This window comes from Erythrolamprus reginae, chromosome 1 (assembly GCF_031021105.1).
Source record: "Erythrolamprus reginae isolate rEryReg1 chromosome 1, rEryReg1.hap1, whole genome shotgun sequence".
Taxonomy (NCBI): Eukaryota; Metazoa; Chordata; class Lepidosauria; order Squamata; family Dipsadidae; genus Erythrolamprus; species Erythrolamprus reginae.
In genome coordinates this window covers 4,287,971-4,315,641 of record NC_091950.1, presented here as the reverse complement: position 1 = coordinate 4,315,641, position 27,671 = coordinate 4,287,971, and the positions used below count along the sequence as shown (strand labels likewise).

Sequence of the window (27,671 nt, the reverse complement as noted above, 5' to 3'; positions counted from 1 at the left end):
AGCCTGTGGGTTTGGCCATTGTGGAGGATTATCTGATCGTTGTGTTTCATGACTGCTTTACTGACTTTGACTTTTTGTGTGCTGATTTTTCCCTGCTTTGAAACTAACCCAGAGCAAAGTGTGTTTCACTTTGTGAAAGATGGACTGTGAATTGCCTCACAGCTGCAAGCTAAGTATCACAGAACTGATAAGGGACTTGTACAAATTACCAGTTTGTTTGGAGATCAGTGCTCTTTGCTATACAAAAAGAGGGCTTAGGTTAAGTTAATTTTCATTATAAAGAATATTGTTTTGAATTGTCAAACGTGTGTGTGTCTGAAATTGTATCTGTGCATTTTTGGGAGGATTCTACCAGAGAGCTCGACAGAACACTATTGTGGTGGCCATCTTGACTTCTTGGACTGAAAAACCCCAGTTGCAGTGGTGGGATTGATTTTTTTTTACTCCCGGTTCTGTGGGTGTGACTTGGTGGGCGTGGCATGGCATGGTGGGCGTGGCAGGGGAAGGTTATTGTAAAATCCCCATTTCCTCCCGATCAGCTGGGACTCGGGAGGCAGAGACTAGATGGAGGCAGGGCCAATCAGAGGTGGCATTTAGTGGTTCTCCAGACTACTCAAAATTTCTGCTACTGGTTCTCCACAACTGGTCACAACCTGCTGAAACCCACCCTCTTCCCAGCTGGCTCACACACAAACATATCACAGACCTTGGCAGGCTCCAGTACGGATGTTGGGAATGAATCCGCGGCGGCAAGGGTGTGGCTGTGCCGGACACATCTCGCAGGGGTGGCCCCAGGCACGGCCAATGGTGGCACAGCACATGGTTTTGGTGCACACGATGCCACTCAGCTGCCCTTGGCACATCTGTTTGTTCACCTGACTAAAGCAGGGTCCCGTCCTGTAATCTAGGGAGGAAAGAAGAATGGTGGTCAGTACCAAGCCAGAAATGGGGGTCCCTCGGATGTGTAGGAAAGACTTCTCCCTCCTGAGTGAGTGTGCAAATGGGGTTTCACATGCATCTCCCACCAGAATCTGTGGGCTGCCAGGATTTGGTGAAGAAATTTGCTTCCTAGAGAAGCTATTTTCCTAACACTGGGCAGTTCTTTGTTTCTGGACAAATGCTGGACTGTTGTAGTGGGGCTAGGTGTTGGGGGAGGGGGTTGAGAAAGAGAATCTTCTCTTTCCGATGACTCTAAAGTGTGCAATAGGATTGATATTCCTGGAGGCGTCTGTAATATGGCAAAAGGTTTAGCTTTACTAGATAAATGGTCAAAGCAATGGAAACTGCAGTTTAATGTTTCCAAATGTAAAATAATGCACTTGGGGAAAAGGAATCCTCAATCTGAGTACTGTATTGTATTGGCAGTTCTGTGTTAGCAAATACTTCAAAAGAAAAGGATTTAGGGGTAGTGATTTCTGACAGTCTCAAAATGGGTGAATAGTGCAGTCAGGCGGTAGGGAAAGCAAGTAGGATGCTTGGCTGCATAGCTAGAGGTATAACAGGCAGGAAGAGGGAGATTATGATCCCGCTATATAGAATGTTGGTGAGACCACATTTGGAATACTGTGTTCAGTTCTGGAGACCTCACCTACAAAAAGATATTGACAAAATTGAACGGGTCCAAAGACGGGCTACAAGAATGGTGGAAGGTCTTAAGCATAAAACGTATCAGGAAAGACTTCATGAACTCAATCTGTATAGTCTGGAGGACAGAAGGAAAAGGGGGGACATGATCGAAACATTTAAATATATTAAAGCGTTAAATAAGGTCCAGGAGGGAAGTGTTTTTAATAGGAAAGTGAACACAAGAACAAGGGGACACAATCTGAAGTTAGTTGGGGGAAAGATCAAAAGCAACATGAGAAAATATTATTTGACTGAAAGAGTAGTAGATCCTTGGAACAAACTTCCAGCAGACATGGTAGATAAATCCACAGTAACTGAATTGAAACATGCCTGGGATAAACATGTATCCATCCTAAGATAAAATACAGAAAATAGTATAAGGGCAGACTAGATGGACCATGAGGTCTTTTTCTGCCGTCAGACTTCTATGTTTCTATGTTTCAGTGCCCCTTAAATCAGTGGAACAGCTTGCCACCAGAGGTTGTGAGTGTTTCATCACTGGAGTCTTTTAAGAAGAGACTGAACAACTTGCCTAACAAATGACAAGAACTGTATATATTCAAACAGACACAAATCTGGTATTAAATCTTTCCTTCTTTCTCAATAGATGTATGAGACATCGAGTTTTCGGAGAGGGGCAGCATATAAATCCAATAAAACTTGAAACTTGAAACTTGATATGTACTCTAAAATTGGACTGGCTTTCTTAAAACCTCTTTATCTTGATTTATTCAACGCTTGCTTTTACTTATCGATAATTTCAGATATTAGATATAAGGAAATGAGCTGCTGAAAATATACCTAGTTCATAATCTCAATACAGATCTACCGTACACCCGCCCATCCTTTTCTTCCCTCTACTCTTTTCTTTCCCTTTCTTTCTTTTCTTTCCTTCTGTATGTTTGTATATTTACCGACTTTTTTGTTTATTTGTCTTGGTCTATTGTCAAAGTATATTGTTTAGACTATAATCCGACATGATTATTGTCTTCTGTAATTCGAAATGTTTTTATTATCAATCGGAATTATATGTATTCATTGTATATTTGTAAATAAAATATTTTTAAAAAATAAAAAATAAAAAAAAATAAAATAAAAAAGAAGAGACTGGACAATCACTTGTCTGACATAGTATAGGGCAGTGATGGTGAACCTATGGCATGGGTGCCCCAGGTGGCACGCGGAGCCATATCTTAGGGCACACAAGCTGTTGCCCTAGCAGGCATGTGTGTGCGGGCCAGATGATTTTTGGCTCACACAGAGGCTCTGGGAGGGCATTTTTGGCTTCCGGAAGGCCTCTGGGGGGATGTGGGAGGGCGTTTTTGCCCTCTCCAGGCTCCAGGGAAGCCTCTGGAGCCTGGGAGGGTGGAAAATGGGCCTATTGGGTCCACCAGAAGTAGGGAAACAAGCTGTTTTTGGCCTCCAGAGGGCCTCTGAGGGGCAGGAGAGGCAATTTTCATCCTCCCCAGCCATTGAAACATAGAAACATAGAAGACTGACGGCAGAAAAAGACCTCCTGGTCCATCTAGTCTGCCCTTATACTATTTCCTGTATTTTATCTTAGGATGGATATATGTTTATCCCAGGCAGGTTTAAATTCAGTTACTGTGGATTTATCAACCACGTCTGCTGGAAGTTTGTTCCAAGGATCTACTACTGTTTCAGGAAAATAATATTTTCTCACGTTGCTTTTGATCTTTCCCCCAACTAACTTCAGATTGTGTCCCCTTGTTCTTGTGTTCACTTTCCTATTAAAAACACTTCCCTCCTGAACCTTATTTAACCCTTTAACATGTTTAAATGTTTCGATCATGTCCCTCCTTTTAGTTCTGTCCTCCAGACTATATAGATTGAGTTCATGAAGTCTTTCCTGATACGTTTTATGCTTAAGACCTTCTACCATTCTTGTAGCCCGTCTTTGCACCCGTTCAATTTTGTCAATATCTTTTTGTAGGTGAGGTCTCCAGAAAGGGAAGAAAAAGAAAAAATTCAAAATTTTTCTACCAGTTCTGCGTACTTGACTGTACCCATAGAAGCCCATCACTGACTTTACACCACCTGGAAAAAATGACATTTCTTCCCTCCATTACACTAAAGTGGATTCCGAAAGAACATGGGGGGGGGGGAGATTCCCCCCAGGCTCCCCCGTTTTGCAGCTGGGCTATCTCCCTGAAACCCCTCCGGGAAAGACCCCAGTTTTTAAACTCTGGAAAGAGCCTCTCCAAGGATTTTCCAATGCTTCCCCTCCACCCTCCCTACGGGATCCAGTCAACGGGGTGACCCACTGAGATTTCCTGCCTTTGAAACCAGAAAGATCCAAGTAGAGATCCCACTCACCCTCCCGTCCAGCCCAACCATCTGCAAAGAGGGACGGGGGTCTTGAAGGACAAGAGAGGCATTGTCAGGGTGGGAAAAACATCTTTTCTTCATTTCCTGACCTCCGCTGCGTTCTGTCTTTCCCACGTTTCTGGCTGTCATCGTTGATTTTAGCTGCCAGTCCACGGCTGCAGGGGTGGGCAGCTTGCAGGAATTTATTTTATTTATTTTATTTATTTATTTATTTATTTATTTTGTCCAATACACAATAAGGGTTTTAGTGGGTATATATCTATATACACATAGTAAAATACATGATGAAGGTTATAGAGGAGATACTCATAGTAAAATATATCTAAGAAATAATAGAAAAGAAGATAAAGTAATAGAATATATCAATGAAAGAGTAGAAGAAGAGATATAGGAATAGAAGAAAGGTATAGGAGATATAGGAGAGCAATAGGACAGGGGATGGAAGGCACTCTGGTGCACTTGTACTCGCCCCTTACTGACCTCTTAGGAATCTGGATAGGTCAACCGTAGATAATCTAAGGGTAAAGTGTTGGGGGTTTGGGGATGACACTATGAAGTCTGGTAATGAGTTCCACAATTCGACAACTCAGTTACTGAAGTCATATTTTTTACAGTCAAGTTTGGAGCATTTCATATTAAACTTGAATCTGTTGTGTGCTCTTGTGTTGTTGTGGTTGAAGCTGAAGTAGTCGCCAACAGGCAGGATGTTGCAGCATATGATCTTGTGGGCCATACTTAGATCTTGTTTAAGGCATCTTAGTTCTAAACTTTCTAGGCCCAGGACTGAAAGTCTAGTTCATTGGTGGGTGTCCTCCTGAATGTTGTGATGGCCTACAGGTGGAGCCCTTGCCTCACAACCAGGAGGCTGTGAGTTCAATCCTAGGTGGATTGAACTCACAGGCAGATATTTCTCTGAGTATAGGAGGGTTATAGATTACAAGCAGGGGTGTGGGCCCCAACCGGAATGCTGGGAAATGCTGTTCCAGCAGTAAAAATGCAGCTTTGTGCACAGCTCCAGCAAAAATGGTCCCCAGTGCCTGTTCATGGGCACAACCAGGGAGATTCTGGTGATTTTCACTGTTCTTCTTTTTTTTTTTTTTTAAGAAAATTGCAGAAATCTTGCTTATGCAAAGATACCCGGACGACATTTTGATTGCTGCACACTTGCTGAAGCAAATCTCGCGCTGCTGTGCATGTGCAGTAGCCAAATGTCACTATGTGCCTGAGAGGCTCAGTGAGAACTCCAGCCAGCAGCAGTAGACTGCGGCAGTGCTGGGCTTTAGCCGCCCGAACTGCTCCTTGCGCTGCAGAGCAGGGCGAAGAAGCGGCAGAAAAGGTAGGGGAGAAAGAGATGGGACGGCATGGGATGCAGCAGGGAATGGGTGTGGGCGGCCAGAATGAGCAGCGGGGGTGGCCGGAGGTCTCTTACCTGCAAGGAGAAGGCTCTTCTTTGGCTCTGAGAGGCCTCTGAGCTCCAGCAGCAGCCATTTTTCATGATTTTCGACTATTTTTTGCTTCTGCGCAGGCGCGGAAGCAAAAAAGGCCACAAATTGGTGAATTCTCGTGCAAGATTTGGCTTTACTGCATGCGCAGAAGCGGAATCCTGGGATGGGGTGCACATGAGCTCCCAGCATGTTCTGGTAATGCTGTGAATCGTGGCCTGTCACTGGCTACAAGGCACGTAGCTTTCACAGGAAATGTTTGCGGGGGAAGTTGGTATTATTATTGTGCCAGTGGAAGAGAACAAGCAGTGCCAATGGTCAGTAGATGGCATTGTGGTGAGGGTTGGAGATGAGTGTCTTCATTCCGTTTCCCTCCAAGTGGGAAGTGTGTGCTGTCATATGCTACCTGGATGCTAAGGGTAGGAACGCTGCTGTGATGGGTGCCCAGGATTTGTGCACGACGGGTGCCCAAGATTTTTCTCTCCGATTGCTGAGTTTTGAATTTTTCGGCTGAATGAAAATGAGTATGATGCCACTGCCGTTGCTCTCTGGAGTATGGTGTTATTTATTTATTTATTTATTTATTTATTCATTCATTCATTCATTCATTCATTCATTCATTCATTCATTAGATTTGTATGCCGCCCCTCTCCGAAGACTTGGGGCGGCTAACAACAATGAAAAGACAATGTAAACAAATCTAATATTAAAAATAATCTAAAAAACCCCAATTTATAGAACCACTCATACATACAAGCATACCATGTATAAATTCTATAAGCCTAGGGGAAGGGAAGTTTCATCTCCTGTCACTCTACAGTTGAGAAAAGCCTCGCCTTCAATCTCAAAACAGTCAAGAAATTCTCGGGTGGCACGGACTCTTATCAACTTTTTGTGCTTCAGTGAGCATCTTGGGTGCCCATCACAGCAGCGTTCCTGCCCTTAGCATTCAGGTAGTGTATGACAGCGTGCACTTCGCACTTGGAGGGAAAGGAAAACCTCTACCACAATGCCTGTTGATGATCTACTGACCACTGGCACTGCTCGTTCTCTTCTGCTGGCTTCCCGCTACATGATAGTAATACCCACTTCCCCCGCGAACGTTCCCCACAAGAGTTACATGCCTTGTAACCTTACTTTCCAAATAACCCTCATATATCTGGTGGGGGGGGGGGAAACCCTCCACATTGGCAACAGGAAAGGCATCAGGCCAGTAAACCCTCAGCTCCATTCAGTTGTCCAGATTCAAGCCCACAAAGGACATAAGAACATTAGAACCTAAGAAGAGCCCTGCTGAATCAGGCCAAAGTCCAGCAAGTCCAGCATTCTGTGTCACACAGTGGCCCACCAATTGTCCATGGGGATCTTTAGCAGAAAGAGAAGGCAAGACCCTCCCTTTCCCTGGACCCCCAACAAATGGGACCCAAGGGAACCCTGCCTGCCTCAACCAACACTTGGACATCCATTTCAATAACCACCGATACACTTGGCATCCACGAATCTGCCTAATCCTGCCTTGAAGCTCTCCAAGCTAAATAATAAATAAATAAATATTTAATAAATAAATAAACAAACAAACAAACAAACAAACAAATATAGAGGTGACACTTGGATATCCATTTCAATAACCACTGATACACTTGGTATCCACAAATCTGCCTAATCCTGCCTTGAAGCTCTCCAGGCTAAATAAATGAATAAATGAATAAATGAATAAATGAATAAATGAATAAATGAATAAATGAATAAATGAATAAACGAATAAACGAATAAACGAATAAACGAATAAACGAATAAACGAATAAATGAATAAATGAATAAATGAATAAATGAATAAATGAATAAACGAATAAACAAACAAACAAACAAACAAACAAACAAACAAAGAGGTGGCACAAGGACCTCCGTTTCAATAACCACTGATACACTTGGCATCCACGAATCTGCCTAATCCTGCCTTGAAGCTCTCCAGGCTGACAGTTGTCACGACCTCTTCTGGAAGTGAATTCCATAAACCAACAAAACTCTGGGTGAAGAAATATTTCCCTTGATTTGTCCTCACTTTCTCACCTATGATGTTTAGGGAGGGCCCCCTCCTCCCAGTATTGTGGGATAGAGAAAATGATTTTTCTCTATCCACCTTTTCTACCCCATGCAGGATTTTATACCCTTCGATCAAGTCACCCCTTCAACGCCGTCTTTCAAGACTGAAGAGATGAAGGCGTTGCAACCTGGTTTCATAAAGGATTATGGGGTTGTTAAAAGAGGATGGTGGGTGTCCCCCTCTTCTTTTTAGCAGGGGGTTCAGCACCAACGTCCCAGAGTCAGTTAATTGTTCTCACTGTCAGGAAATTCCACCCATCTTAAAATGGGCTTCATTTCCTGTCCTGGCTGGTGAATTCTGGGAGTTGAAGTGCCCCCCCTCTAAAAAGAAACCCCAACCTGGAGACTGAACACAAGGACAACCTTTGGCAATGAGCCAAATACCCTTTTTTCTCGTTAAGCCTTGCTCCCGAAATAGACTTGGGAAGGAGGGGGGGGGGTTGTAAGGGGGAAAGGCAGAGAAATGGACAAAAATAGATTTTCTGATTTAAGTTCCCAGCAAGAGACAGATAACAGGCATCGGACCAGGATATCTGTGAGACCGCCTTCTGCCGCACGAATCCCAGTGACCGGTTAGGTCCCACAGAATTTGCCTTCTCCGGGTCCCATCGACTAAACAATGTCATCTGGCAGGACTCAGGGGAAGAGCCTTCTCTGTGGTGGCTCCGACCCTCTGGATCCAGCTCCCCCCAGAGATCAGGATTGCCCCCACCCTCCTTGCCTTTCGTAAACTTCTTAAAACCCACCTCTGCTGTCAGGCATGGGGGAATTGAGACATCTTCCCCTTGCCCATATAGTTCTTGTGTATGATTCGATTGTGTGTTGTTTTTTATATATTGGGGTTTCTTTTTTGGACTTTTAAAATTTAAAACTGTAATCTAGATTTTTAAATATTAGATTTGTTACTATATACTGTTCTTCACCATTGTTGTGAGCCACCCCGAGTCTGCGGAGAGGGGCGGCATATAAATCCAATAAATCTAATCTAATCTAATCAAAGCTTTCTGCAGTGCCCAGGCTGTGGCAGGAAGGGAGTTTTCCCCCGTCTTATTATTATTATTTTATTATTATTTATTATATTTGTATGCCGCCCCTCTCTGAGGACTCGGAGCGCCTTCCAACTAATGGGGGGGGGGAACGAGCTGGCAGAGGGCCAGAGCACATCTGGATCTAATTGGAAGAGGTCAGGTGAACAAAGACTTAATGAGGCCACAATTGGAATTTTATTAAGGCTCAGACTTGGGATCGGAACCCGCCCTCCCATACATGAGAAAGGCTGTAAGTCGCACAATTCTAAAGAACCCGGGAACTCATTTGTACTTTTTCTTCCCAAAGGAAGCCCACCCTTGGCCGACCTCCATGAGGACTAGAACCTTAGCCGTGTTTTTAGGGGGACGCCCTCTAGTGCTACTTCTGGAGTACAAGGAGGTTTCTTTCATCTTGCAACCCATCGTTTGGTGACTGTCCGAAGCAGTGAAGGACTGCAAAAATTTTACTGCCACACTGTGTGCGTGGCTTATGGTGTGGGTGTGTCTTGATGGTCATGTGACCAGGTAGGAGTGGCTTGCCAGCCATGTGACCAGGTAGGAGTGGCTTGCCGGCCATGTAACTGGGTTGTGTGTGGCTTAAAGGTCATGTGACTGGGTGGGAGTGGCTTACCTAACAAGATAAGTTTTCAAATAGGTGCTTGGACTCTTTTTCAGTGGGTGAAGTCACATATTTTGAATAGCCACAAAAAGGACAAAGGATAGACAGCATTATTTGTTGAGGAGCACAGTAACATTTTAAGGTTTTGTACTGAACCTACCAGGTTCAATAGGATAACAGATTAGGCAAGTAGCTAAATTTTCTTTCATCGCTATAAAAGTTCAGTTTTATTAAAATGATTAAAGCGTTTATGGGTAAAAACATACTATTTTAATTATTTCCTATTTTAAAAGTAATTAAGGATGATACTAAGGTACTAGAGAAGGAAGGACAATAAAAAAACCTATTAAGTATTCAATAAATAGTGCATAAACTTACTACCCTCCACTATGTGTGCCCCCCCACCCCGTAGAGGCAGCAGCCTATTACCGGTGGAGACAGTGGTCACCTAGCAACTGGACTACATGCTGATTGGACAGTGTGATTGGTGAGTCTGGAAGGAAATGGTCAAGTTTTACTTTTAATTGGGTGTAAAATCGGCGGGAACATAGAGATGTTTTTTCACTGAGAAAATGCCAATCGGGTATGTCCTGTGAGAAATATGCCTGCCTCAGAGTTCTTATGGAATGGGACATATTAGTTGGAACTTTAACAGGTTACAAGCGGTGTGCCACAAGGGTCTGTTCTGGGCCCTATTCTTTTTAATATGTTTGTGAGTGACGTAGGGGAAGGTCTGGTAGGGAAGGTTTGCCTATTTGCCGATGACTCTAAAGTGCGCAATAGGGTTGATATTCCTGGAGCGGTCTGTAATATGGTAAATGATTTAGCTTTACTAGATAAATGGTCAAAGCAATGGAAACTGCAGTTTAATGTTTCCAAATGTAAAATAATGCACTTGGGAAAAAGGAATCCTCAATCTGAGTATTGCATTGGCAGTTCTGTGTTAGCAAAAACTTCAGAAGAGAAGGATTTAGGGGTAGTGATTTCTGACAGTCTCAAAATGGGTGAGCAGTGTGGTCGGGCGGTAGGAAAAGCAAGTAGGATGCTTGGCCGCATAGCTAGAGGTATAACAAGCAGGAAGAGGGAGATTGTGATCCCCTTATATAGAGCGCTGGTGAGACCACATTTGGAATACTGTGTTCAGTTCCGGAGACCTCACCTACAAAAAGATATTGACAAAATTGAACGGGTCCAAAGACGGGCTACAAGAATTAATCTGAAGTTATTTGGGGGAAAGATCAAAAGCAACATGAGAAAATATTATTTTACTGAAAGAGTAGTAGATCCTTGGAACAAATTTCCAGCAGATGTGGTTGGTAAATCCACAGTAACTGAATTTAAACATGCCTGGGATAAACATATATCCATTGTAAGATAAAATACAGGAAATAGTATAAGGGCAGACTAGATGGACCATGAGGTCTTTTTCTACTGTCAGTCTTCTATGTTTCTAACCTAATCTTGTGTCGCTTCTACTCTGGTAATATTGTATTGCTAAGGAGAACATACAAAACATTTGCTGGACCAGTCCTTGAATACAGCTCACCCATCTGGAACCCGCACTGCATATCTGACATCAACACAATTGAGAGAGTCCAGAAATATTTCTCAAGAAGAGTCCTCCATTCCTCTGCTTGCAATAGAATATCACATGCCACCAGGCTTGAAATTTTGGGTTTAGACAACTTGAAACTATGCCGCATCTGACCTAAGCGTAGTACACAAAATTATCTGCTATGACATCCTACCTGTCAATGACTACTTCAGCTTCAACCACAGCAATAAACAAGCCCACAATAGATATATTAACTCAAAGTAAAATGCTCCAAACTGGATTGAAGGAAATACGACTTCAGCAAGAGTGGTCAATGCCTGGAACACACTACCTGACTCTGATTTCATCCCCAGACCCTCCAAACCTTTAACCTTAGACCAGTGGTTCTCAACCTGGGGGTTGGGACCCCTTTGGGGGTCAAACGACCATTTCACAGAGGTCGCCTAAGACCATCGGAAAAGGCAAATTTCCCATGGTGTTAGGAACTAAAACTTCTATTCTGGCGCCTTGGAACATATTTTTACAATTCAACCAATCAGACGTTTACAGTGGGGGTATCCCTCTGACCTTCCTTCCAATCAGCTGAAAGCTCTGTTGGGAGAATTGGCGCTGGACTTATGGTTGGGGATCACCACAACATGAGGAACTGTATTAAGGAGTCGCAGCATTAGAAAGGTTGAGAACTACTGCCTTAGACTATCTATTGTTGATATCACCCCATTCCCCAATTGTTATTGAATTATTCAATTTTTTGAAACATAAAGCATAAACAAACACATATAAAAAGTAGACACAGTATAAAATACACCATACAAACAATTTATGGAAGCATTTTGAAATAAAGTTGTTTTTACATTGCCTTTTCTACATTGTCCTCTTTTATTTTGTCTGGTTTTTTATTTCCATTTTTTTTCTTTTGTCCATTTGTATAATTTTCCCCATATGGATAATATTAATTTCTCTTTATTCTGCAATTCTATCATCATTTTACTCATTTTTGAGCATTCTAGTATCTTTCTGATTATCATCTGTTCTGTTGGTATATTTTCTTTTTTCCAATTTTGTGCAAAACTCAATCTTCCCGCTTTAAGTACATGGATTATAAGATATAAATTTGCCTTTCTATGATGCCCACTGATAACACCTAGTAGGTATATTTCCAGTCTTAGTTCTAGTTGATAATTTAGAATTGTGAGTGAGTAGAATTCCTAAGAGGTGTGCATAAGGGCACCATCATGCCTACCGTTCCTGTCCTAATGTCCCCCATTTATTTGTATTTATTTCATGTATTCATAAACATATTTATTATTATTATTATTATTATTATTATTATTATTATTATTATTATTATTATTATTATTATTATTTAAATTTGTATGCCGCCCCTCTCCGCAGACAGTTATATCTGTTATTTTTATTATTATTATTATTATTTATTAGAGTTGTATGCCACCCCTCTCCGCAGACTTATCTTAGGCATACTTAACAAATAAAATAAATAAGTTTGCTATAGACATATCATTTGGAACCCTGACACCTGCGTTAGCCTCACTGCAGAAAAAACAATAGTCGCCAACCTGCCTTCCATTGAGGATCTGGATATTGCATGAGTCAAAAAGAGGGCTGAGAAAATATTGATGGACCCCTCTCATCCTGGACACAAACTGTTTTAACTCCTACCCTCAAAATATCCCTACAGAGCACTGCACACCAAGACAACTAGACACGAGAACAGTTTTCCCCCGAACGCCATCACTCTACTAAACAAATAATTCCTTCGACACTGTCAAACTTTTTACTAAGTCTGCACTACTATTTCTACTAGTTTTTTCTCATCATTCCTATCCCATCCTTTTCCTCCCACTTAGAACTGTATGACTGTAACTTGTTGCATGTATCCTTAAGGTTTTTATTAATATTGATTGTTTCTTCATTGCTTATTTGACCCCTATGACAATCGTTTTGTACCATATGATTCTTGACAAATATATATTTTTCTTTTATGTACACTGAGAGCATCTGCACCAAGACAAATATCTTGAGTGTCCAATCAGAATTGTGTGGCCAATAAAGAATTCTATTCTACTTCTTCCTCGCATTCATAGAAACATAGAAGATTGACAGCAGAAAAAGACCTCCTGGTCCATCTAGTCTGCCCTTATACTATTTCCTGTATTTTTATCTTAGGATGGATATATATTTATCCCAGGCATGTTTAAATTCAGTTACTGTGGATTTACCAACCACGTCTGCTGGAAGTTTGTTCCAAGGATCTACGACTCTTTCAGTCAAATAATATTTTCTCACATTACTTCTAATCTTTCCTCCAACTAACTTCAGATGCTCCAGATAATCCAGATGCTCATGAGATGTTACATGGAGCACTTAGAAAAGAACTTCCAACAAAAACCCTAATCTCAGAATGCGCGGATGTTTCTGAAGTGGACGGAGATGCAATGAGCACACTCTTAAATCAGACAGCACTTGTGCAAAAATAGCTTTTCCGGATAGCAGATAAAGATGTCAGAGAGGGAATCTGGAAACAAGGAGGAACTTTCTGACGGTGACAGCGATCAACCAGGAGAACGGCTTGCCTGCGGAGGTTGTGAGAGCTCCAACACTCGACACTTTCAAAAAGAGATTGGACTGCCATCTGTCTGGGGTGATGTAGGATCGCCCTCTGCTGCCAATCCAATGATTTCCTCACTAGCCCATCTCAAACAGCCCCTGGGAGAGTTGGCACGCAGGACAACTTGGCAAAGAGATCACGAGGACTAGCAACTCTAAACAATGGAAACTGCAGTTTAAGGTTTCCAAATGTAAAATAATGCACTTGGGGAAAACGAATCCTCAATCTGAATAATGTGTTGGCAGTTCTGTGTAAGCAAAAACTTCAGAAGAGAAGGATTTAGGGGTAGTGATTTCTGACAGTCTCAAAATGGGTGAACAGTGCAGTCAGGCGGTAGGGAAAGTAAGTAGAATGCTTGGCTCCATAGCTAGAGGTATAACAAGCAGGAAGAGGGAGATTGTGATCTCTCTGTATAGAGAGACCTCATTTTTGTTCAGTTCTGGAGACCTCACCTACAAAAAGATATTGTCAAAATTGAACGGGTCCAAAGATGGGCTACAAGAATGGTGGAAGGTCTTAAGCATAAAACGTATCAGGAAAGACTTAATGAACTCAATCTCTATAGTCTGGAGGACAGAAGGAAAAGGGGGAACATGATTGAAATATGTTAAAGGGTTAAATAAGGTCCAGGAGGGAAGTGTTTTTAATAGGAAAGTGAACACAAGAACAAGGGGACACAATCGGAGGTTAGTTGGGGGAAAGATCAGAAGCAACGTGAGAAAATATTATTTCACTGAAAGAGTAGTAGATCCTTGGAACAAACTTCCAGCAGACGTGGTTGGTCAATCCACAGTAACTGAATTGAAACATGCCTGGGATAAACATAGATCCATCGTAAGATAAAATACAGGAAATAGTATAAGAGATGGACCATGAGGTCTTTTTCTGCCATCAATCTTCTATGTTTGTATGAAGTGGCTTCCACTCAAGAAACCCAGAGTTTTGGGGAAGGGGCGTTCCAGACCTTTCCCCTTCCCCAATGCACAAATAACCTTCCTGTTGCTTCCCCCCCACCCTGTGGTATCTCCCCCTCCTTTTCTCCCACCAGAAAGACATCTGCATACTTGGATCGCATACTTTTGCTCGCTTTCCTGGGAATCCGCCTCTGGCAACTGAAGGGGATTTTCCTTCCGACTCAAAAAACCCCCTTGGGAGATTTACAAGCGCTATGATTTAGGGCTATTACACAGGCAGCCCCTCCCCTTCCTCTCCAGGAATACAGCGGATTAAAACCCATCCAAGAAGAAAATCCAAGATTAATCCCCAGCGATAAAAGCTCCCCCAACCAGCAGCTGTGCAGCTCAGCAAACCTTTGCAAAACCCAGCGGTGGAATTTTGGCACTCAACGGATGCAGCTGCCATTTTCAACTTCTTCCTTTGACTACTTCAGCTTCAACCACAACAACACAAGAGCACACAACAGATTTAAACTTAATATTAACCGCTCCAAACTTGACTGTAAAAAATATGACTTCAGTAACCGAGTTGTCGAAGCGTGGAACTCTACCGGACTCCATAGTGTCATCCCCAAACCCCCAACACTTTACCCTTAGATTATCTACAGTTGACCTCTCCAGATTCCTAAGAGGTCAGTAAGGGGCGAGTACAAGTGCACTAGAGTGCCTTCCATCCCCTGTCCTATGGCTCTCCTATATCTCCTATACATAGAAACATAGAAACATAGAAGACTGACGGCAGAAAAAGACCTCATGGTCCATCTAGTCTGCCCTTATACTATTTTCTGTATTTTATCTTACAATGGATCTATGTTTATCCCAGGCATGTTTAAATTCAGTTACTGTGGATTTACCAACCACGTCTGCTGGAAGTTTGCTCCAAGGATCTACTACTCTTTCAATAAAATAATATTTTCTCATGTTGCTTTTGATCTTTCCCCCAACTCTGTAGTATCATCCCCTAACCCCCAACATTTTACCCTCAGACTGTCCACGGTTGACCTCTCCATATTCCTAAGAGGTCAGTAAGGGGCGTGCATAAGTGCACTAGAGTGCCTTCCGACCTGTTGTTGTTTCTCCTATATCCCATATATCTTCTCTTCTATCCCTATATCTTTCTTCTATTCTCTCATTGATTATTTTCTCCTATACCCTCTCTTCTATTCTTTCTCTAATTCTATTTCCTCAAAGGTGTCCTCTATTACCATCATTGTGTATTATTGTGTATTGGACAAAATAAATAAATAAATAAAAATAAATAAAGATTGGAGAGCCATTTGTCTGAAATGATATAGAAACATAGAAACATAGGAGATTGACGGCAGAAAAAGACCTCATGGTCCATCTGGTCTGCCCTTATACTATTTTCTGTATTTTATCTTAGGATGGATATATGTTTATCCCAGGCATGTTTCAATTCAGTTACTGTGGATTGACCAACCACGTCTGCTGGAAGTTTGTTCCAAGCATCTACTACTCTTTCAGTCAAATAATGTTTTCTCATGTTGCTTTTGATCTTTCCCCCCACCTAACCTCAAATTGTGTTCCCTTGTTGTTGTGCTCACTTTCCTATTAAAAACACTTCCCTCCTGAACCTCCTCTTTCAGTCAAATAATAATAGGGTAGAACTGCAAATTTTTTTACTACCACTCTGTGGGTGTGGCTTATTTTGTGGGCGTGGCTTGCCAGCCATGTGACCGGGTGGGAGTGGCTTGATGATCATGTGACCGGGGGGTTGCTTAAAGGTCATCTGACGGGCTTAAAGGTGGCCAACTTGATGTCAGTCATGTCAAGGGTTAGGGAAAGGGTGCCTGGCCTCCCCTCGCCTCAAAGTGATACAATTTCCCTCTCTATTTACTATGACTGAAGATCCAATACATACTCTTTAATTCTATGTATATATCCCACATGTGTAGATACATATTACACACAGGGTCGCAAAAATATACATTATCTACTCTATAAACTGTATGTGTATGTACACACACACACACACACACACACACACACTCAGCTCTTCTAAAATTATACACATTGTTAGCAAAAACTTCAGAAGAGAAGGATTTAGGGGTAGTGATTTCTGACAGTCTCAAAATGGGTGAGCAGTGTGGTCAGGCAGTAGGAAAAGCAAGTAGGATGCTTGGCTGCACAGCTAGAGGTATAACAAGCAAGAAGAGGGAGATTGTGATCCCGCTATATAGAGCGCTGGTGAGACCACATTTGGAATACTGTGTTCAGTTCTGGAGACCTCACCTACAAAAAGATATTGATAAAATTGAACAGGTCCAAAGACGGGCTACAAGAATGGTGGAAGGTCTTAAGCATAAAACGTATCAGGAGAGACTTCATGAACTCAATCTGTATAGTCTGGAGGACAGAAGGAAAAGGGGGGACATGATCGAAACATTTAAATATGTTAAAGGGTTAAACAAGGTCCAGGAGGGAAGTGTTTTTAATAGGAAAGTAAACCCAAGAACAAGGGGACACAATCTGAAGTTAGTTGGGGGAAAGATCAAAAGCAACGTGAGGAAATATTATTTCACTGAAAGACTAGTAGATCCTTGGAACAAACTTCCAGCAGATGTGGTTGGTAAATCCACAGTCACTGAATTTAAACATGCCTGGGATAAACATATATCCATCCTAAGATAAAATACAGGAAATAGTATAAGGGCAGACTAGATGGACCATGAGGTCTTTTTCTGCCGTCAGTCTTCTATGTTTCTATGTTTCTACATTTAACCTCATTTACCACGCTAGGAAAAACAGACCTAGAGCCCGGAAGGGAAAAAAAGGAAAAAAAAAATCAAATTTTTTCTACCGGTTCTGCGTACCTGACTGTTCCCATAGGAGCCCATCACTGCCCATCCCATCCACCTTCTTCAACCATGCAGATGGTTGGGTCTGCAAAACCCTGCCACCGCCCAACTCCAGACCCTACCAGCTGGGTTTGATGAGAACTTTAATCCAAAACATCTGGAGGGCTGCAAGGAGACCCCGACTGTTAAGGGGGGGTGGGGGATGGAGGGGGGGTTGTAGCTGAGACTCCAGCGGGGAGAACTTATCCCGCTGCTTCGAAAAAGCTCAGGAGGCTTTGAAACTCGATCCTTCTCCTCCTCTGCACAGCCAGAGCCCCGGGTTTGTTTTGGCAAAGGCAAGACAGCTGGGAACCAGGTTTAAATAACTCAGACACCGAAAATGCTTTCCCACCTTCCCACTAACCCCCCCTCCACCCGCTGAGTTCTTTACAGGCATAAGATCCCATTTTTCCAAATATCCCAAACGCCATTTTGTACACTTTTTCAATGAACTGATTTTCAGTGGAATATCTGCACAAAAACCAGTCTCGGGGAGTTCCAAAGACCACAGATACTAATATCGAATGATCTAAGTGCCAAAGCCCACTGCAACAATATCGCCAAAAAGGCTTCTAGAGTTGTTAACCTGATCCTACGCAGCTTCTGCTCTGGCAATCTCATGCTACTCACCAGAGCCTACAAAACTTTTGCCAGACCCATCCTTGAATACAGTTCATCTGTCTGGAACCCATACCACATCTCGGACTTCAACACCCTTGAAAATGTCCAAAGATACTTCAACAGAAGAGCTCTTCACTCCTCCACTCGAAACAGAATACCCTACGAAAGCAGACTATCAATCCTAGGTCTAGAAAGCTTAGAACTACGTCGCCTAAAACACAATCTAAGTATTGCCCACAAGATCATATGCTGCAACGTTCTACCTGTCAATGACTATTTCAGCTTCAATCGCAACAACACAAGAGCACGCAATAGATTCAAACTTAATATTAAGCGCTCCAAACTTGACTGTAAAAAATATGACTTCAGCAACCGAGTTGTTGAAGTGTGGAACTCATTACCTGACTCAGTAGTGTCAACCCCTAACCCCAAACATTTTTCCCTTAGACTCTCCACGATTGACCTCTCCAGGTTCCCTAGAGGTCAGTAAGGGGCGTGCATAAGTGCACCAGTGTGCCTTCTGTCCCCTGTCCAATTGTCTCTCTTTATCTCATTTATCTTTTCTTCCTTTCAAATATGTTCACCTATACTTTTTTATTTATTTATTTATTTATTTATTTGTTGGACTTGTATGCCGCCCCTCTCCGAAGACTCGGGGCGGCTCACAACATGTAAAAACAGTCACAACAATCCAATTAATTAAAATTTAACGATTTAAGAAAAGAAACCCCATATGATAACAGACACACACACAAGCATACCATGCATAAATTAACGTGCCCAGGGGAGATGTTTAGTTCCCCCATGCCTGACGACAAAGGTGGGTTTTGAGGAGTTTTCGGAAGGCAGGAAGAGTAGGGGCAGTTCTAATCTCTGGGGGGAGCTGGTTCCAGAGAGCCGGTGCCGCCACAGAGAAGGCTCTTCCCCTGGGACCCGCCAACCGGCATTGTTTGGTTGACGGGACCCGGAGAAGGCCCACTCTGTGGGACCTAATCGGTCGCTGGGATTCGTGCGGCAGGAGGCGGTCTCGGAGATATTCTGGTCCGATGCCATGAAGGGCTTTAAAGGTCATAACCAACACTTTGAATTGTGACCGGAAATTGATCGGCAGCCAATGCAGACTGCGGAGTGTTGGTAAAACATGGGCGTACCTAGGTAAGCCCATGACTGCTCTCGCAGCTGCATTCTGCACGATCTGAAGTTTCCGAACACTTTTCAAAGGTAGCCCCATGTAGAGAGCATTACAGTAGTCGAACCTCGAGGTGATGAGGGCATGAGTGACTGTGAGCAATGAGTCCCGGTCCAGATAGGGCCGCAACTGGTGCACCAGGCGAACCTGGGCAAACGCCCCCCTCGCCACAGCTGAGAGATGGTTTTCTAATGTGAGCTGTGGATCGAGGAGGACGCCCAAGTTGCGGACCCTCTCTGAGGGGGTCAATAATTCCCCCCCCAGGGTGATGGACGGACAGATGGGATTGTCCTTGGGAGGCAGAACCCACAGCCACTCCGTCTTATCCGGGTTGAGTTTGAGTCTGTTGACACCCATCCAGGCCCCGACAGCCTCCAGGCACCGGCACATCACTTCCACCGCTTCGTGGAAGTGATGTGAAGTTATCTTTTCTTCTATTCTTTTCTTTACTTATATTATTACATATCTTTCTCTTCAATGTGTATTATGTATTGGACAAAATAAATAAATAAATAAAATAAAAAATAAATAGTCATATCACTTTAGCTTTAATGGATTTTCTCCCTGTTGCTTTAAGGCACTGTTTCTCAATTATTTTCTGTTACGTCCTCCCCCCCTCCTAGGAAGAAGTAAACATTTCACACCATTCTCCGCCGGGAGGATTGTTTGCAATATTAGGCATGTTTTTGCTGAAAAAACTCAAGCAGCTTATCAGCATGATTGGCGTGTAATGTGTTTAAGTGATGCCTTAATTTCCTTGGCTTCCACTTGCTGTCCACGGCCAACATTTTTAGACACAGCAAACATACCGGTCTTCCCTCATCTCCCACCGTAGTCAAAGTGAAGCCAAGTGCTATTATTATTATTATTATTATTATTATTATTATTATTATTATTATTATTTATTGGATTTGTATGCCGCCCCTCTCCGCAGACTTGGGGCGGCTAACAACAATGATAAAAAACAGCATGTGACAATCCAATTTAATAAAACAACTAAAAACCCTTATTATAAAAACCAAACATACACACAAACATACCATACATAACTTGTAATGGCCTAGGGGAAGGAATATCCTAACTCCCCCATGCCTGGCGACAAAGGTGGGTCTTGAGTAATTTGCAAAAGACAAGGAGGGTGGGGGCTGTTCTAATCTCTGGGGGGAGTTGATTCCAGAGGGCCGGGGCCGCCACAGAGAAGGCTCTTCCCCTGGGTCCCGCCAAACAACATTGTTTGGTCGACGCTATATGCGCTTCCTTGTGATATTTCCTCATCTTAACTTTTGGGAGACTTACATTTGTCTCATTATCTCCGTCTCTCTTCTCCTTTCTTTTTATCCAGGGGTGGTCAGCAGGCAGGACAGGGTGGAACACAGTTCCACCAGTGGAAATTTATTTATTTATTTATTGGATTTGTATGCCGCCACTCTCTGAGGACTCGGGGCAGCTCACAACATAAATGAAACTGTGTGCCCAGCTCCAGCTGACCATCCCACCCTCCCATCCTCTGCTCCTTCTCATCGGAAAGCAGCAGGAGTTGCAGGGGGCCCATTTCCTCCCCCATCTTTTCTCAACAGCTGATTGGCACCCGTTCGCCTAGCTACCCAGCCGGGGGCAAGGGGCGACCCAGGAAGGAGAGCGCGGGAAACGCAAAGCAAATTGTCACCCCAGAGAGCAACACTGGTGAGATTGTAAGTCAAGGACTTAACAGCGAGGATGATCGTTCAAGCCACTCCCACCTGGTCACATGGCAAGCCACTCCTACCGAGTAACATGACCATCAAGCCATACCCACAAAATAAGCCACACCCACAGTGTAGCAGTAAAATTTTTGGCTGCCCATTACTGTTTTTATCCCTATTAAATGTTTTTCTGTGGTGTCTCTTACGGGTTTATTATTTGCACTTCATATCTCCTGCTCTATGCTGTGTGCTATTGTTTGGTGCAACCCTCCCCCTGTTCCCTGCGGCAAAGAAAACACATTCCCTGGGGTCACGTTCCCCCCCGGCATTGCTCCACCCCCCCCAGAGGGCCCCACCCCACTATTTGGGAAACACTGCTTTAAGGAATAGGGGCTTTTTTTGGCAGCCCCTCAAATATTGGAAGACGGCTATCATGTCAACCCTGGTCCTTCTTTTTTCTAGACTAGCTATACAGATAACAGATTAACAGACTTGGAAGGGACCCTGTAGGTCATTTAGTCCACCCTCCCACCCAAGTGTTGTGGTTAGCTCTGGCCCAGCTCCTGCCCCAAGGACTGTGGATGTGGGGGAGACATCCACATGGTGCAGGCCTGTTTTGCCCCCCCCCGGTGGAATCTGCCGATGAAGGCTCCTCTGACCAAGAAGACATGAGTGACAGGGAGGAGGAGAGTGGGGCAGAAAGCTCAGAAGGAGATCAATTATCTAGCTCCTCCTTGGATTCAGAACAAGAGTTAATGATACAGCCACACATGAGGAGAGCGATGCATAGGCAACAACAACTGAGAGATTATTATCAAAGAAAATGAGGCCACCTGTGGTTGGGTGGGGCTGTGGTCATTAGTGAGGCTGCTATAAAGAGCAGCCTGTGGGTTTGGCCATTGTGGAGGATTATCTGATCCTTGTGTTTCGTGCCTACTTTGCTGACTTTGACCTTTTGTGTGCTGATTTTTCCCCGCTTTGAAACTAAACCAGAGCAGTGTGTGTCACTTTGTGAAAGAAGAAGGACTGTGAATTGCCTCACAGCTGCAAGCTAAGTATCTCAGAACTGATAAGGGACTTGTACAAATTACCAGTTTGTTTGGAGACGAGTGCTCTTTGCTATACCAAAAGAGGGCTTGGTTTAAGTGAATTTTCATTATAAAGAACAGTGTTTTGAATTTGTACCTGTGAATTTTTGGGAGGAGTCTACCAGAGAGCCCGATGGAACACCAAGCAGGGGATCCTACACCATTTCTGACAAACGGCAGTCCAATCTCTTCTTAAAAGCCTCCAAACACTCAAATCCTACAACCGTTCTTTGTCCATTTTGGCTTTCAGTGTTTGAATCTCTTTGTGGCTCTTCTCTAAGCAACTTCCACATTTGTTTTTGCATCGTGGTGACGGAAACTGGATGTGGTATTCCAGCTGTGCCGTTAATTAAGGTTTTTGCAAAGCGATGGTAGAACTTCACATCATCTTGATTCTATCCTTCTTTTAATTAACGTTATCACCTCGAGGTTCGACTACTGCAATGCTCGCTACATGGGGCTATGTTTGAAGAGTGTTTGGAAACTACAAATTGTGCAGAACGCAGCTGCAAGAGCCATCACAGGGGGATACACTCCAAGACCAGGGAAGTCTTAATACCACTCTACTACGCCCTGGTCAGACCACACCTGGAGTACTGTGTTCAGTTCTGATCACCACACTTCAAAAAAGACATTGAAACTCTGGAGAAGGTGCAGAAAAGAGCAACCAAAATGATCAGGGGTCTAGAAACCAAGACTTACGAAGAGAGACTGGGGGAACTGGGCATGGATAGCCAAGAGAAAAGGAGGACCAGAGCGGACATGATAGCAGTCTACAGGTATACGAGGGGTTGCCACAGAGAGGAAGGGATCACTTTATTCTCCAGGGCACCGAAGGGCTGGACAAGGAACAATGGCTGGAAGCTGACCAAGAAGAGATTCAACCTGGAAATAAGGAAGAACTTCCTGGCGGTCAGAACGATCAACCAGTGGAACAAACTACCAGTGGACATTGTGAACTCCAATACTCTGGACATTTTAAGAGGAAATTGGACTGCCATTTGGCTGGGATGCTATAGTGTTCCTGCTTAGGCAGGGGGTTGGACTTGATGACCCGCATGGTCCCTTCCAACTCTAACAATAAATAAATAAATCATGGGCCTTCCCCGATATGCCCATGTCTCTCCAACACTCTGCGTTCAGCACTGGCTGCCGATTGGTTTCCGGTCTCAATTCAAAGTGTTGGTTATGACCTATAAAGCCCTACATGGCATCGGACCAGAATATCTCCAGGACCACCTTCTGGTATATGAATCTCAGCGACTGGTCAGGTCTCACAGAGTCGGCCTTCTCCAGGTCCCATCGACTAGACAATGTCACTTGGCAGGACCTAGTGGAAGAGCCTTCTCTGTGGAGGCCCTGGACCTCTGGAATCAGCTCCCCCTGGAAATTCGTACTGTCCCCACTCTCCTCAACTTTTGTAAGAGTTTTAAGACTCGTTTTTTATGTCACCAGGCTTGGGTCGATTAGACCTTATCCCCCTGGCCAACAAATGATTGTATGGTTGCTGTAGGAATGGGAAGGAAGGAAAGAAATAGAGAAAGGAAGGAAAGAAAGAAAGAGAAAAAAGGAAAGGAAGAAAGGAAGGAAGAAAGAAAGGAAGGAAGGAAGGGAGGAAGGAAAGAAATAAAGAGAAAGGAAGGAAAGAAAGAAAGAAAGAAAGAGAAAAAAGGAAAGGAAGAAAGAAAGAAAGATAGAAAGAAAAAGGAAGGAAAGAAAGAAAGAAAGAAAGAGAAAGGAAGGAAGGAAAGGAATAAAGGGAAAGGAAGAAAGAAAGAAAGGAAAGAAAGAAAGAAAGAAAGAAAGAAAGACTGGGCTCAAAGACTTGTTGGAAAGCAAGCCAGGAGATTTGGGAGCCCAGAGTGGCAGACGCCCTGCAGAGCAATTCTACACATGCTTCAATCCAAAGTACACATGGATTGGATTCAAAACTTCTATTTTTGTTTCATTGGCATTTCATCTAAGGTTTTTCCTCTCTCGACGTCTGCAAATGAGGGCTGTCTGGAAGGAGGACTATTTATATAAAGCTCCTTGCTTCTATCCTGCAGGTAAAGGATGTGGGTATCTGTTGGTATGCAAAAGCTGATTATCTTAGCTCAGCCAGACGGCAGATGGCTCACATCATCCAGCCGCATTCCTTCAGATACCGACGGCTCTGCTAAATACTCTGCATTCAAAACCTCAGAGCCCTTTCCCCAGGTTTGCAACCACAAATCAGATATCTCAAGCCTTTTTTTCACAAAAATCCATGGATCTACAGCCCAAGGTTGTGTGTGTTCATTAACCAGGCCTTTCTTTTAATAAGCAAAAAAATGAAAATAAAAATAGAACCACCACCCCACCAAATAAAATTCTTGAATTCTCCTGCTGAGAAAATTCAGTTTCTCAAACTTGGAATCACTGAGTCTGTCATCTGCACCTCTATAACTGTCTGGTTGGGTTCTGCAGCCCAACAGGACCGACACAGACTTCAGAGGAGAATCAGAACTGCAGAAAAAACAATTGCTGCCAACCTGCCTCCCATTGAGGACCTGAAGACTGCACGAGTCAAGAAGAGAGCGGGGAAAATATTTACTGACCCCTCACATCCTGGACACAAATTGTTTCAACTCCTACCCTCAAAACGTCGCTACAGAGCACTGCACACCAAGACAACTAGACACAAGAACAGTTTTTTCCCGAATGCCATCACTCTGCTAAACAAATAATTCCCTCAACACTGTCAAACTATTTACTAAGTCTGCACTACTATTACTACAAGTTTTTTTCTCATCATTCCAATCACCGGTTTCCTCCCATTTATGATCGTATGATTGTAATCTGTTGCTTGTATCGTTAAGATTTTGATTAATATTGATGGTTTCTTCATTGCTTATTTGACCCTTTTGACAATCATTAAGTGCTGGACCTCATGATTCTTGACAAATGTATCCTTTTCTTTTATGTACCATCTGCACCAAAGACAAATTCCTTGTGTGTCCAATCACACTTAGTCAATAAAGAATTATATTTTATTCTATAAGCAAAAACATAAAATAAAAATAGAACCACCACTCCATCAAATAAAATTCTTGAATTCTCTTGCTGAGAAAATTCAGTTTCTCAAACTCAGAAAGCTTAAAGCATGTGGACTTCAACTCCCAGAATTCACCAGCTTAAACCAGTTTAATTGCAACGGGATAGCAATAGCACTTAGACATATATACAACTCCACAGTGCTTTGCAGCCCTCTCTAAGCAGTTTAGAGTCAGCCTCTTGCCCCCAACAATCTGGGTCCTCATTTTACTGACCTTGACAGGATAGAAAGCTAAGTCAACCTTGAGTTGGTTAGGATCGAACCCCTAGCAGTCAGCAGTGTCGGCCTGCAATGCTACATTGTAACCAATGTACCACAAGCTCTTCCTTCCTTCCTTCCTTCCTTCCTTCCTTCCTTCCTTCCTTCCTTCCTTCCTTCCTTCCTTCCTTCCTTCCTTCCTTCCGTCCGTCCTTCCTTCCGTCCTTCCTTCCTTCTTTCTTTCCTTCCTCCTTCTCTCCCTCCTTCCTTCCTTCTTAGCCACTCTGAGTCTCTGGAGAGGGGCAGCATACAAATCTAATATAATATTATTATTATTATTATTGTTGTTGTTGTTGTTGTTATTATTATTATTATTATTATTATCATTATTATTATATAATACCACTTCACAGTGCCTCCCAGCCTCTCTAAACAGTTTACAAAGTCAATCTCCTGGCTCAACAATTTGGGTCCTCCTTTTACTGACCATGGAAGGGTGAGTCAACCTTGAGCCAAACTGCTGGTAGTCAACGTAAGAACATGAGAAGAATCATGCTGAATCAGGCCAAAGCCCATCGAGTCCAGCGTTCTGTGTCCCACAGTGGCCCACCAATTGTCCATAGGGATCTTGAGAAGCAAGAGAAGGCAAGACCCTCCCTTTCCCTTGGCCCCCAACAAATGGGATCCAAGGGAACCCTGCCTGCCTCAACCAACACAGAGGAGGCACTTGGACATCTGTTTCAATAACCACCTATGATACACTTGGCATCCATGAATCTGTCCAATCCTGCCTTGAAGCTCTCCAGGCTGACAGCTGTCACATCCTCTTCTGGAAGTGAATTCCATCCTCTGGGTGAAAAAATATTTCCCTTTATTTGTCCTTGCTTTCTTACCCATGAGTTTTAGGGAGGGCCCCCTCGTCCTAGTATTGTGGGATAGAGAAAATAACTTTTCTCTCTCCACCTTTTCTATCCCATGCATGATTTTATACACATCAATCGAGTCACCCCTTCAACGCCGTCTTTCACGGCTGAAGAGACTGAGGTGTTGCAACCTGGTTTCATAAGGGAGGGGCTCCATTTCCTTGATCATTCTTGTTACCCTTTTTTGCACCTTTTCCAGTTCCATTGGTAGCCTGCAGAAGTACAGCTCTCAGAAGTAGCCTGCAGTACTCCATTTTAACCACTGTGCCACCGCAGCTCAATTGCATTCCAACAGGGTTAGCTGACCTACCTCTCTCGCACTGGGGTCCTGTGAATCCGTACACGCAGGCACAGCGGTTGGGCCCGATGCACCGCCCACTGTTCTGGCACCCTCCTTCGCAGATGGCTGAGAAAGAGAGAGAGGTAGAAATCAGAAGATGAGTTTGGGGCAAAGCTGGGATTCCCAGGAGGATGGGCTTCGGAGTGCCCTCGGAGTTGATTTTGGAGTTGACTTCAGAGGAAGAAATCTCACTTGATATGGTCATTGATATGGTCATCAAACTAAGTGGGACAACCTATTCCCCAAGGACAAGACACAATGGGTGGAAACTAATCAAGGAGAGAAGCAATTTAGAACTAAGGAGCAGTTAGGATGATTAACCACTGCTTGCCACTAGAAGTTGTAAGGTGTTTCATCACTGGAGGTTTTCCTCCAGAGACTGGACAACCACCTGCCCGAAATAGTATAAGGTCTCCTGGCTGAGAAGAGGGTCCCTTCCAACTCTGTGATTCTGCATATTAAGGGTCGAGTAGATGCAGAAATGATATTTTTCAATCCTTGATCCACTTTCAAATTTTCTGGCTGGAGAAGAACTTCTCAATCTTGGGAATATTAAGACAGATGGACTTTTTCCTGGATGCCCTCACTCTGCTAAACAAATAATTCCCTTAACACTGTCAAGCTATTTACTAAGTTTGCACTACTGTTTCTACTAGTTTTTTCTCATCATTCCTATCACCCATCTCCTCCCACTTAGGACTGTATGACTGTATTCTTGAGATTTTTTTTTTTTTTATTTATTTATTATTTATTACTTAGATTTGTATGCCGCCCCTCTCCGAAGACTCGGGGCGGCTCACAACACGTGGAAACAAATCATAAATAATCCAAACAGATTTAAAATATTTAACGATTTAAAAAGATTTATTAATATTGATTGTTTCCTGATTGCTTATTTGGCCCCTATGACAATCATTAAGTGTAGCTCATGATTCTTGACAAATGTATCTTTTTCTTTTATGTACACTGAGAGCATCTGCACCAAGACAAATTTCTTGTGTGTCCAATCACATTTGTCCAGGGAAAAAATTCTATTCTATTCTATTCTATTCCATCCCATCCCATCCCATCCCATCCTATCCTATTCTATTCCTATTCTATTCCATCCTATCCTATTCTATTCCTATTCTATTCCATCCTATCCTATCCTATCCTATTCCATCCTATCCTATCCTATCCTATTCCTATTCTATTCCTATCCTATTCCATCCTATCCTATCCTATCCTATTCCTATTCTATTCCTATCCTATTCCATCCTATCCTATCCTATCCCATTCTATCCTATCCTATCCTATTCTATTCTACTCTACGGTACCCTACCCTTCCCTATCCTACCCTACCCTATCATATTCTATCCTACTCCCAAGATTCCTTAAACCAGAACACAC

General features: G+C 43.1%; 1 protein-coding gene across 1 annotated transcript in view; it reads right to left on the bottom strand.

Annotated features, from left to right (window-relative positions):
- Positions 1-27,671, bottom strand: part of FBN3 (fibrillin 3) — a 193,268-nt gene that overhangs the window by 139,820 nt on the left and 25,777 nt on the right. The window contains 2 exon segments of the mRNA XM_070735596.1: positions 707-904; positions 26,253-26,348. Coding sequence (XP_070591697.1) covers positions 707-904; positions 26,253-26,348 — 294 coding nt within the window.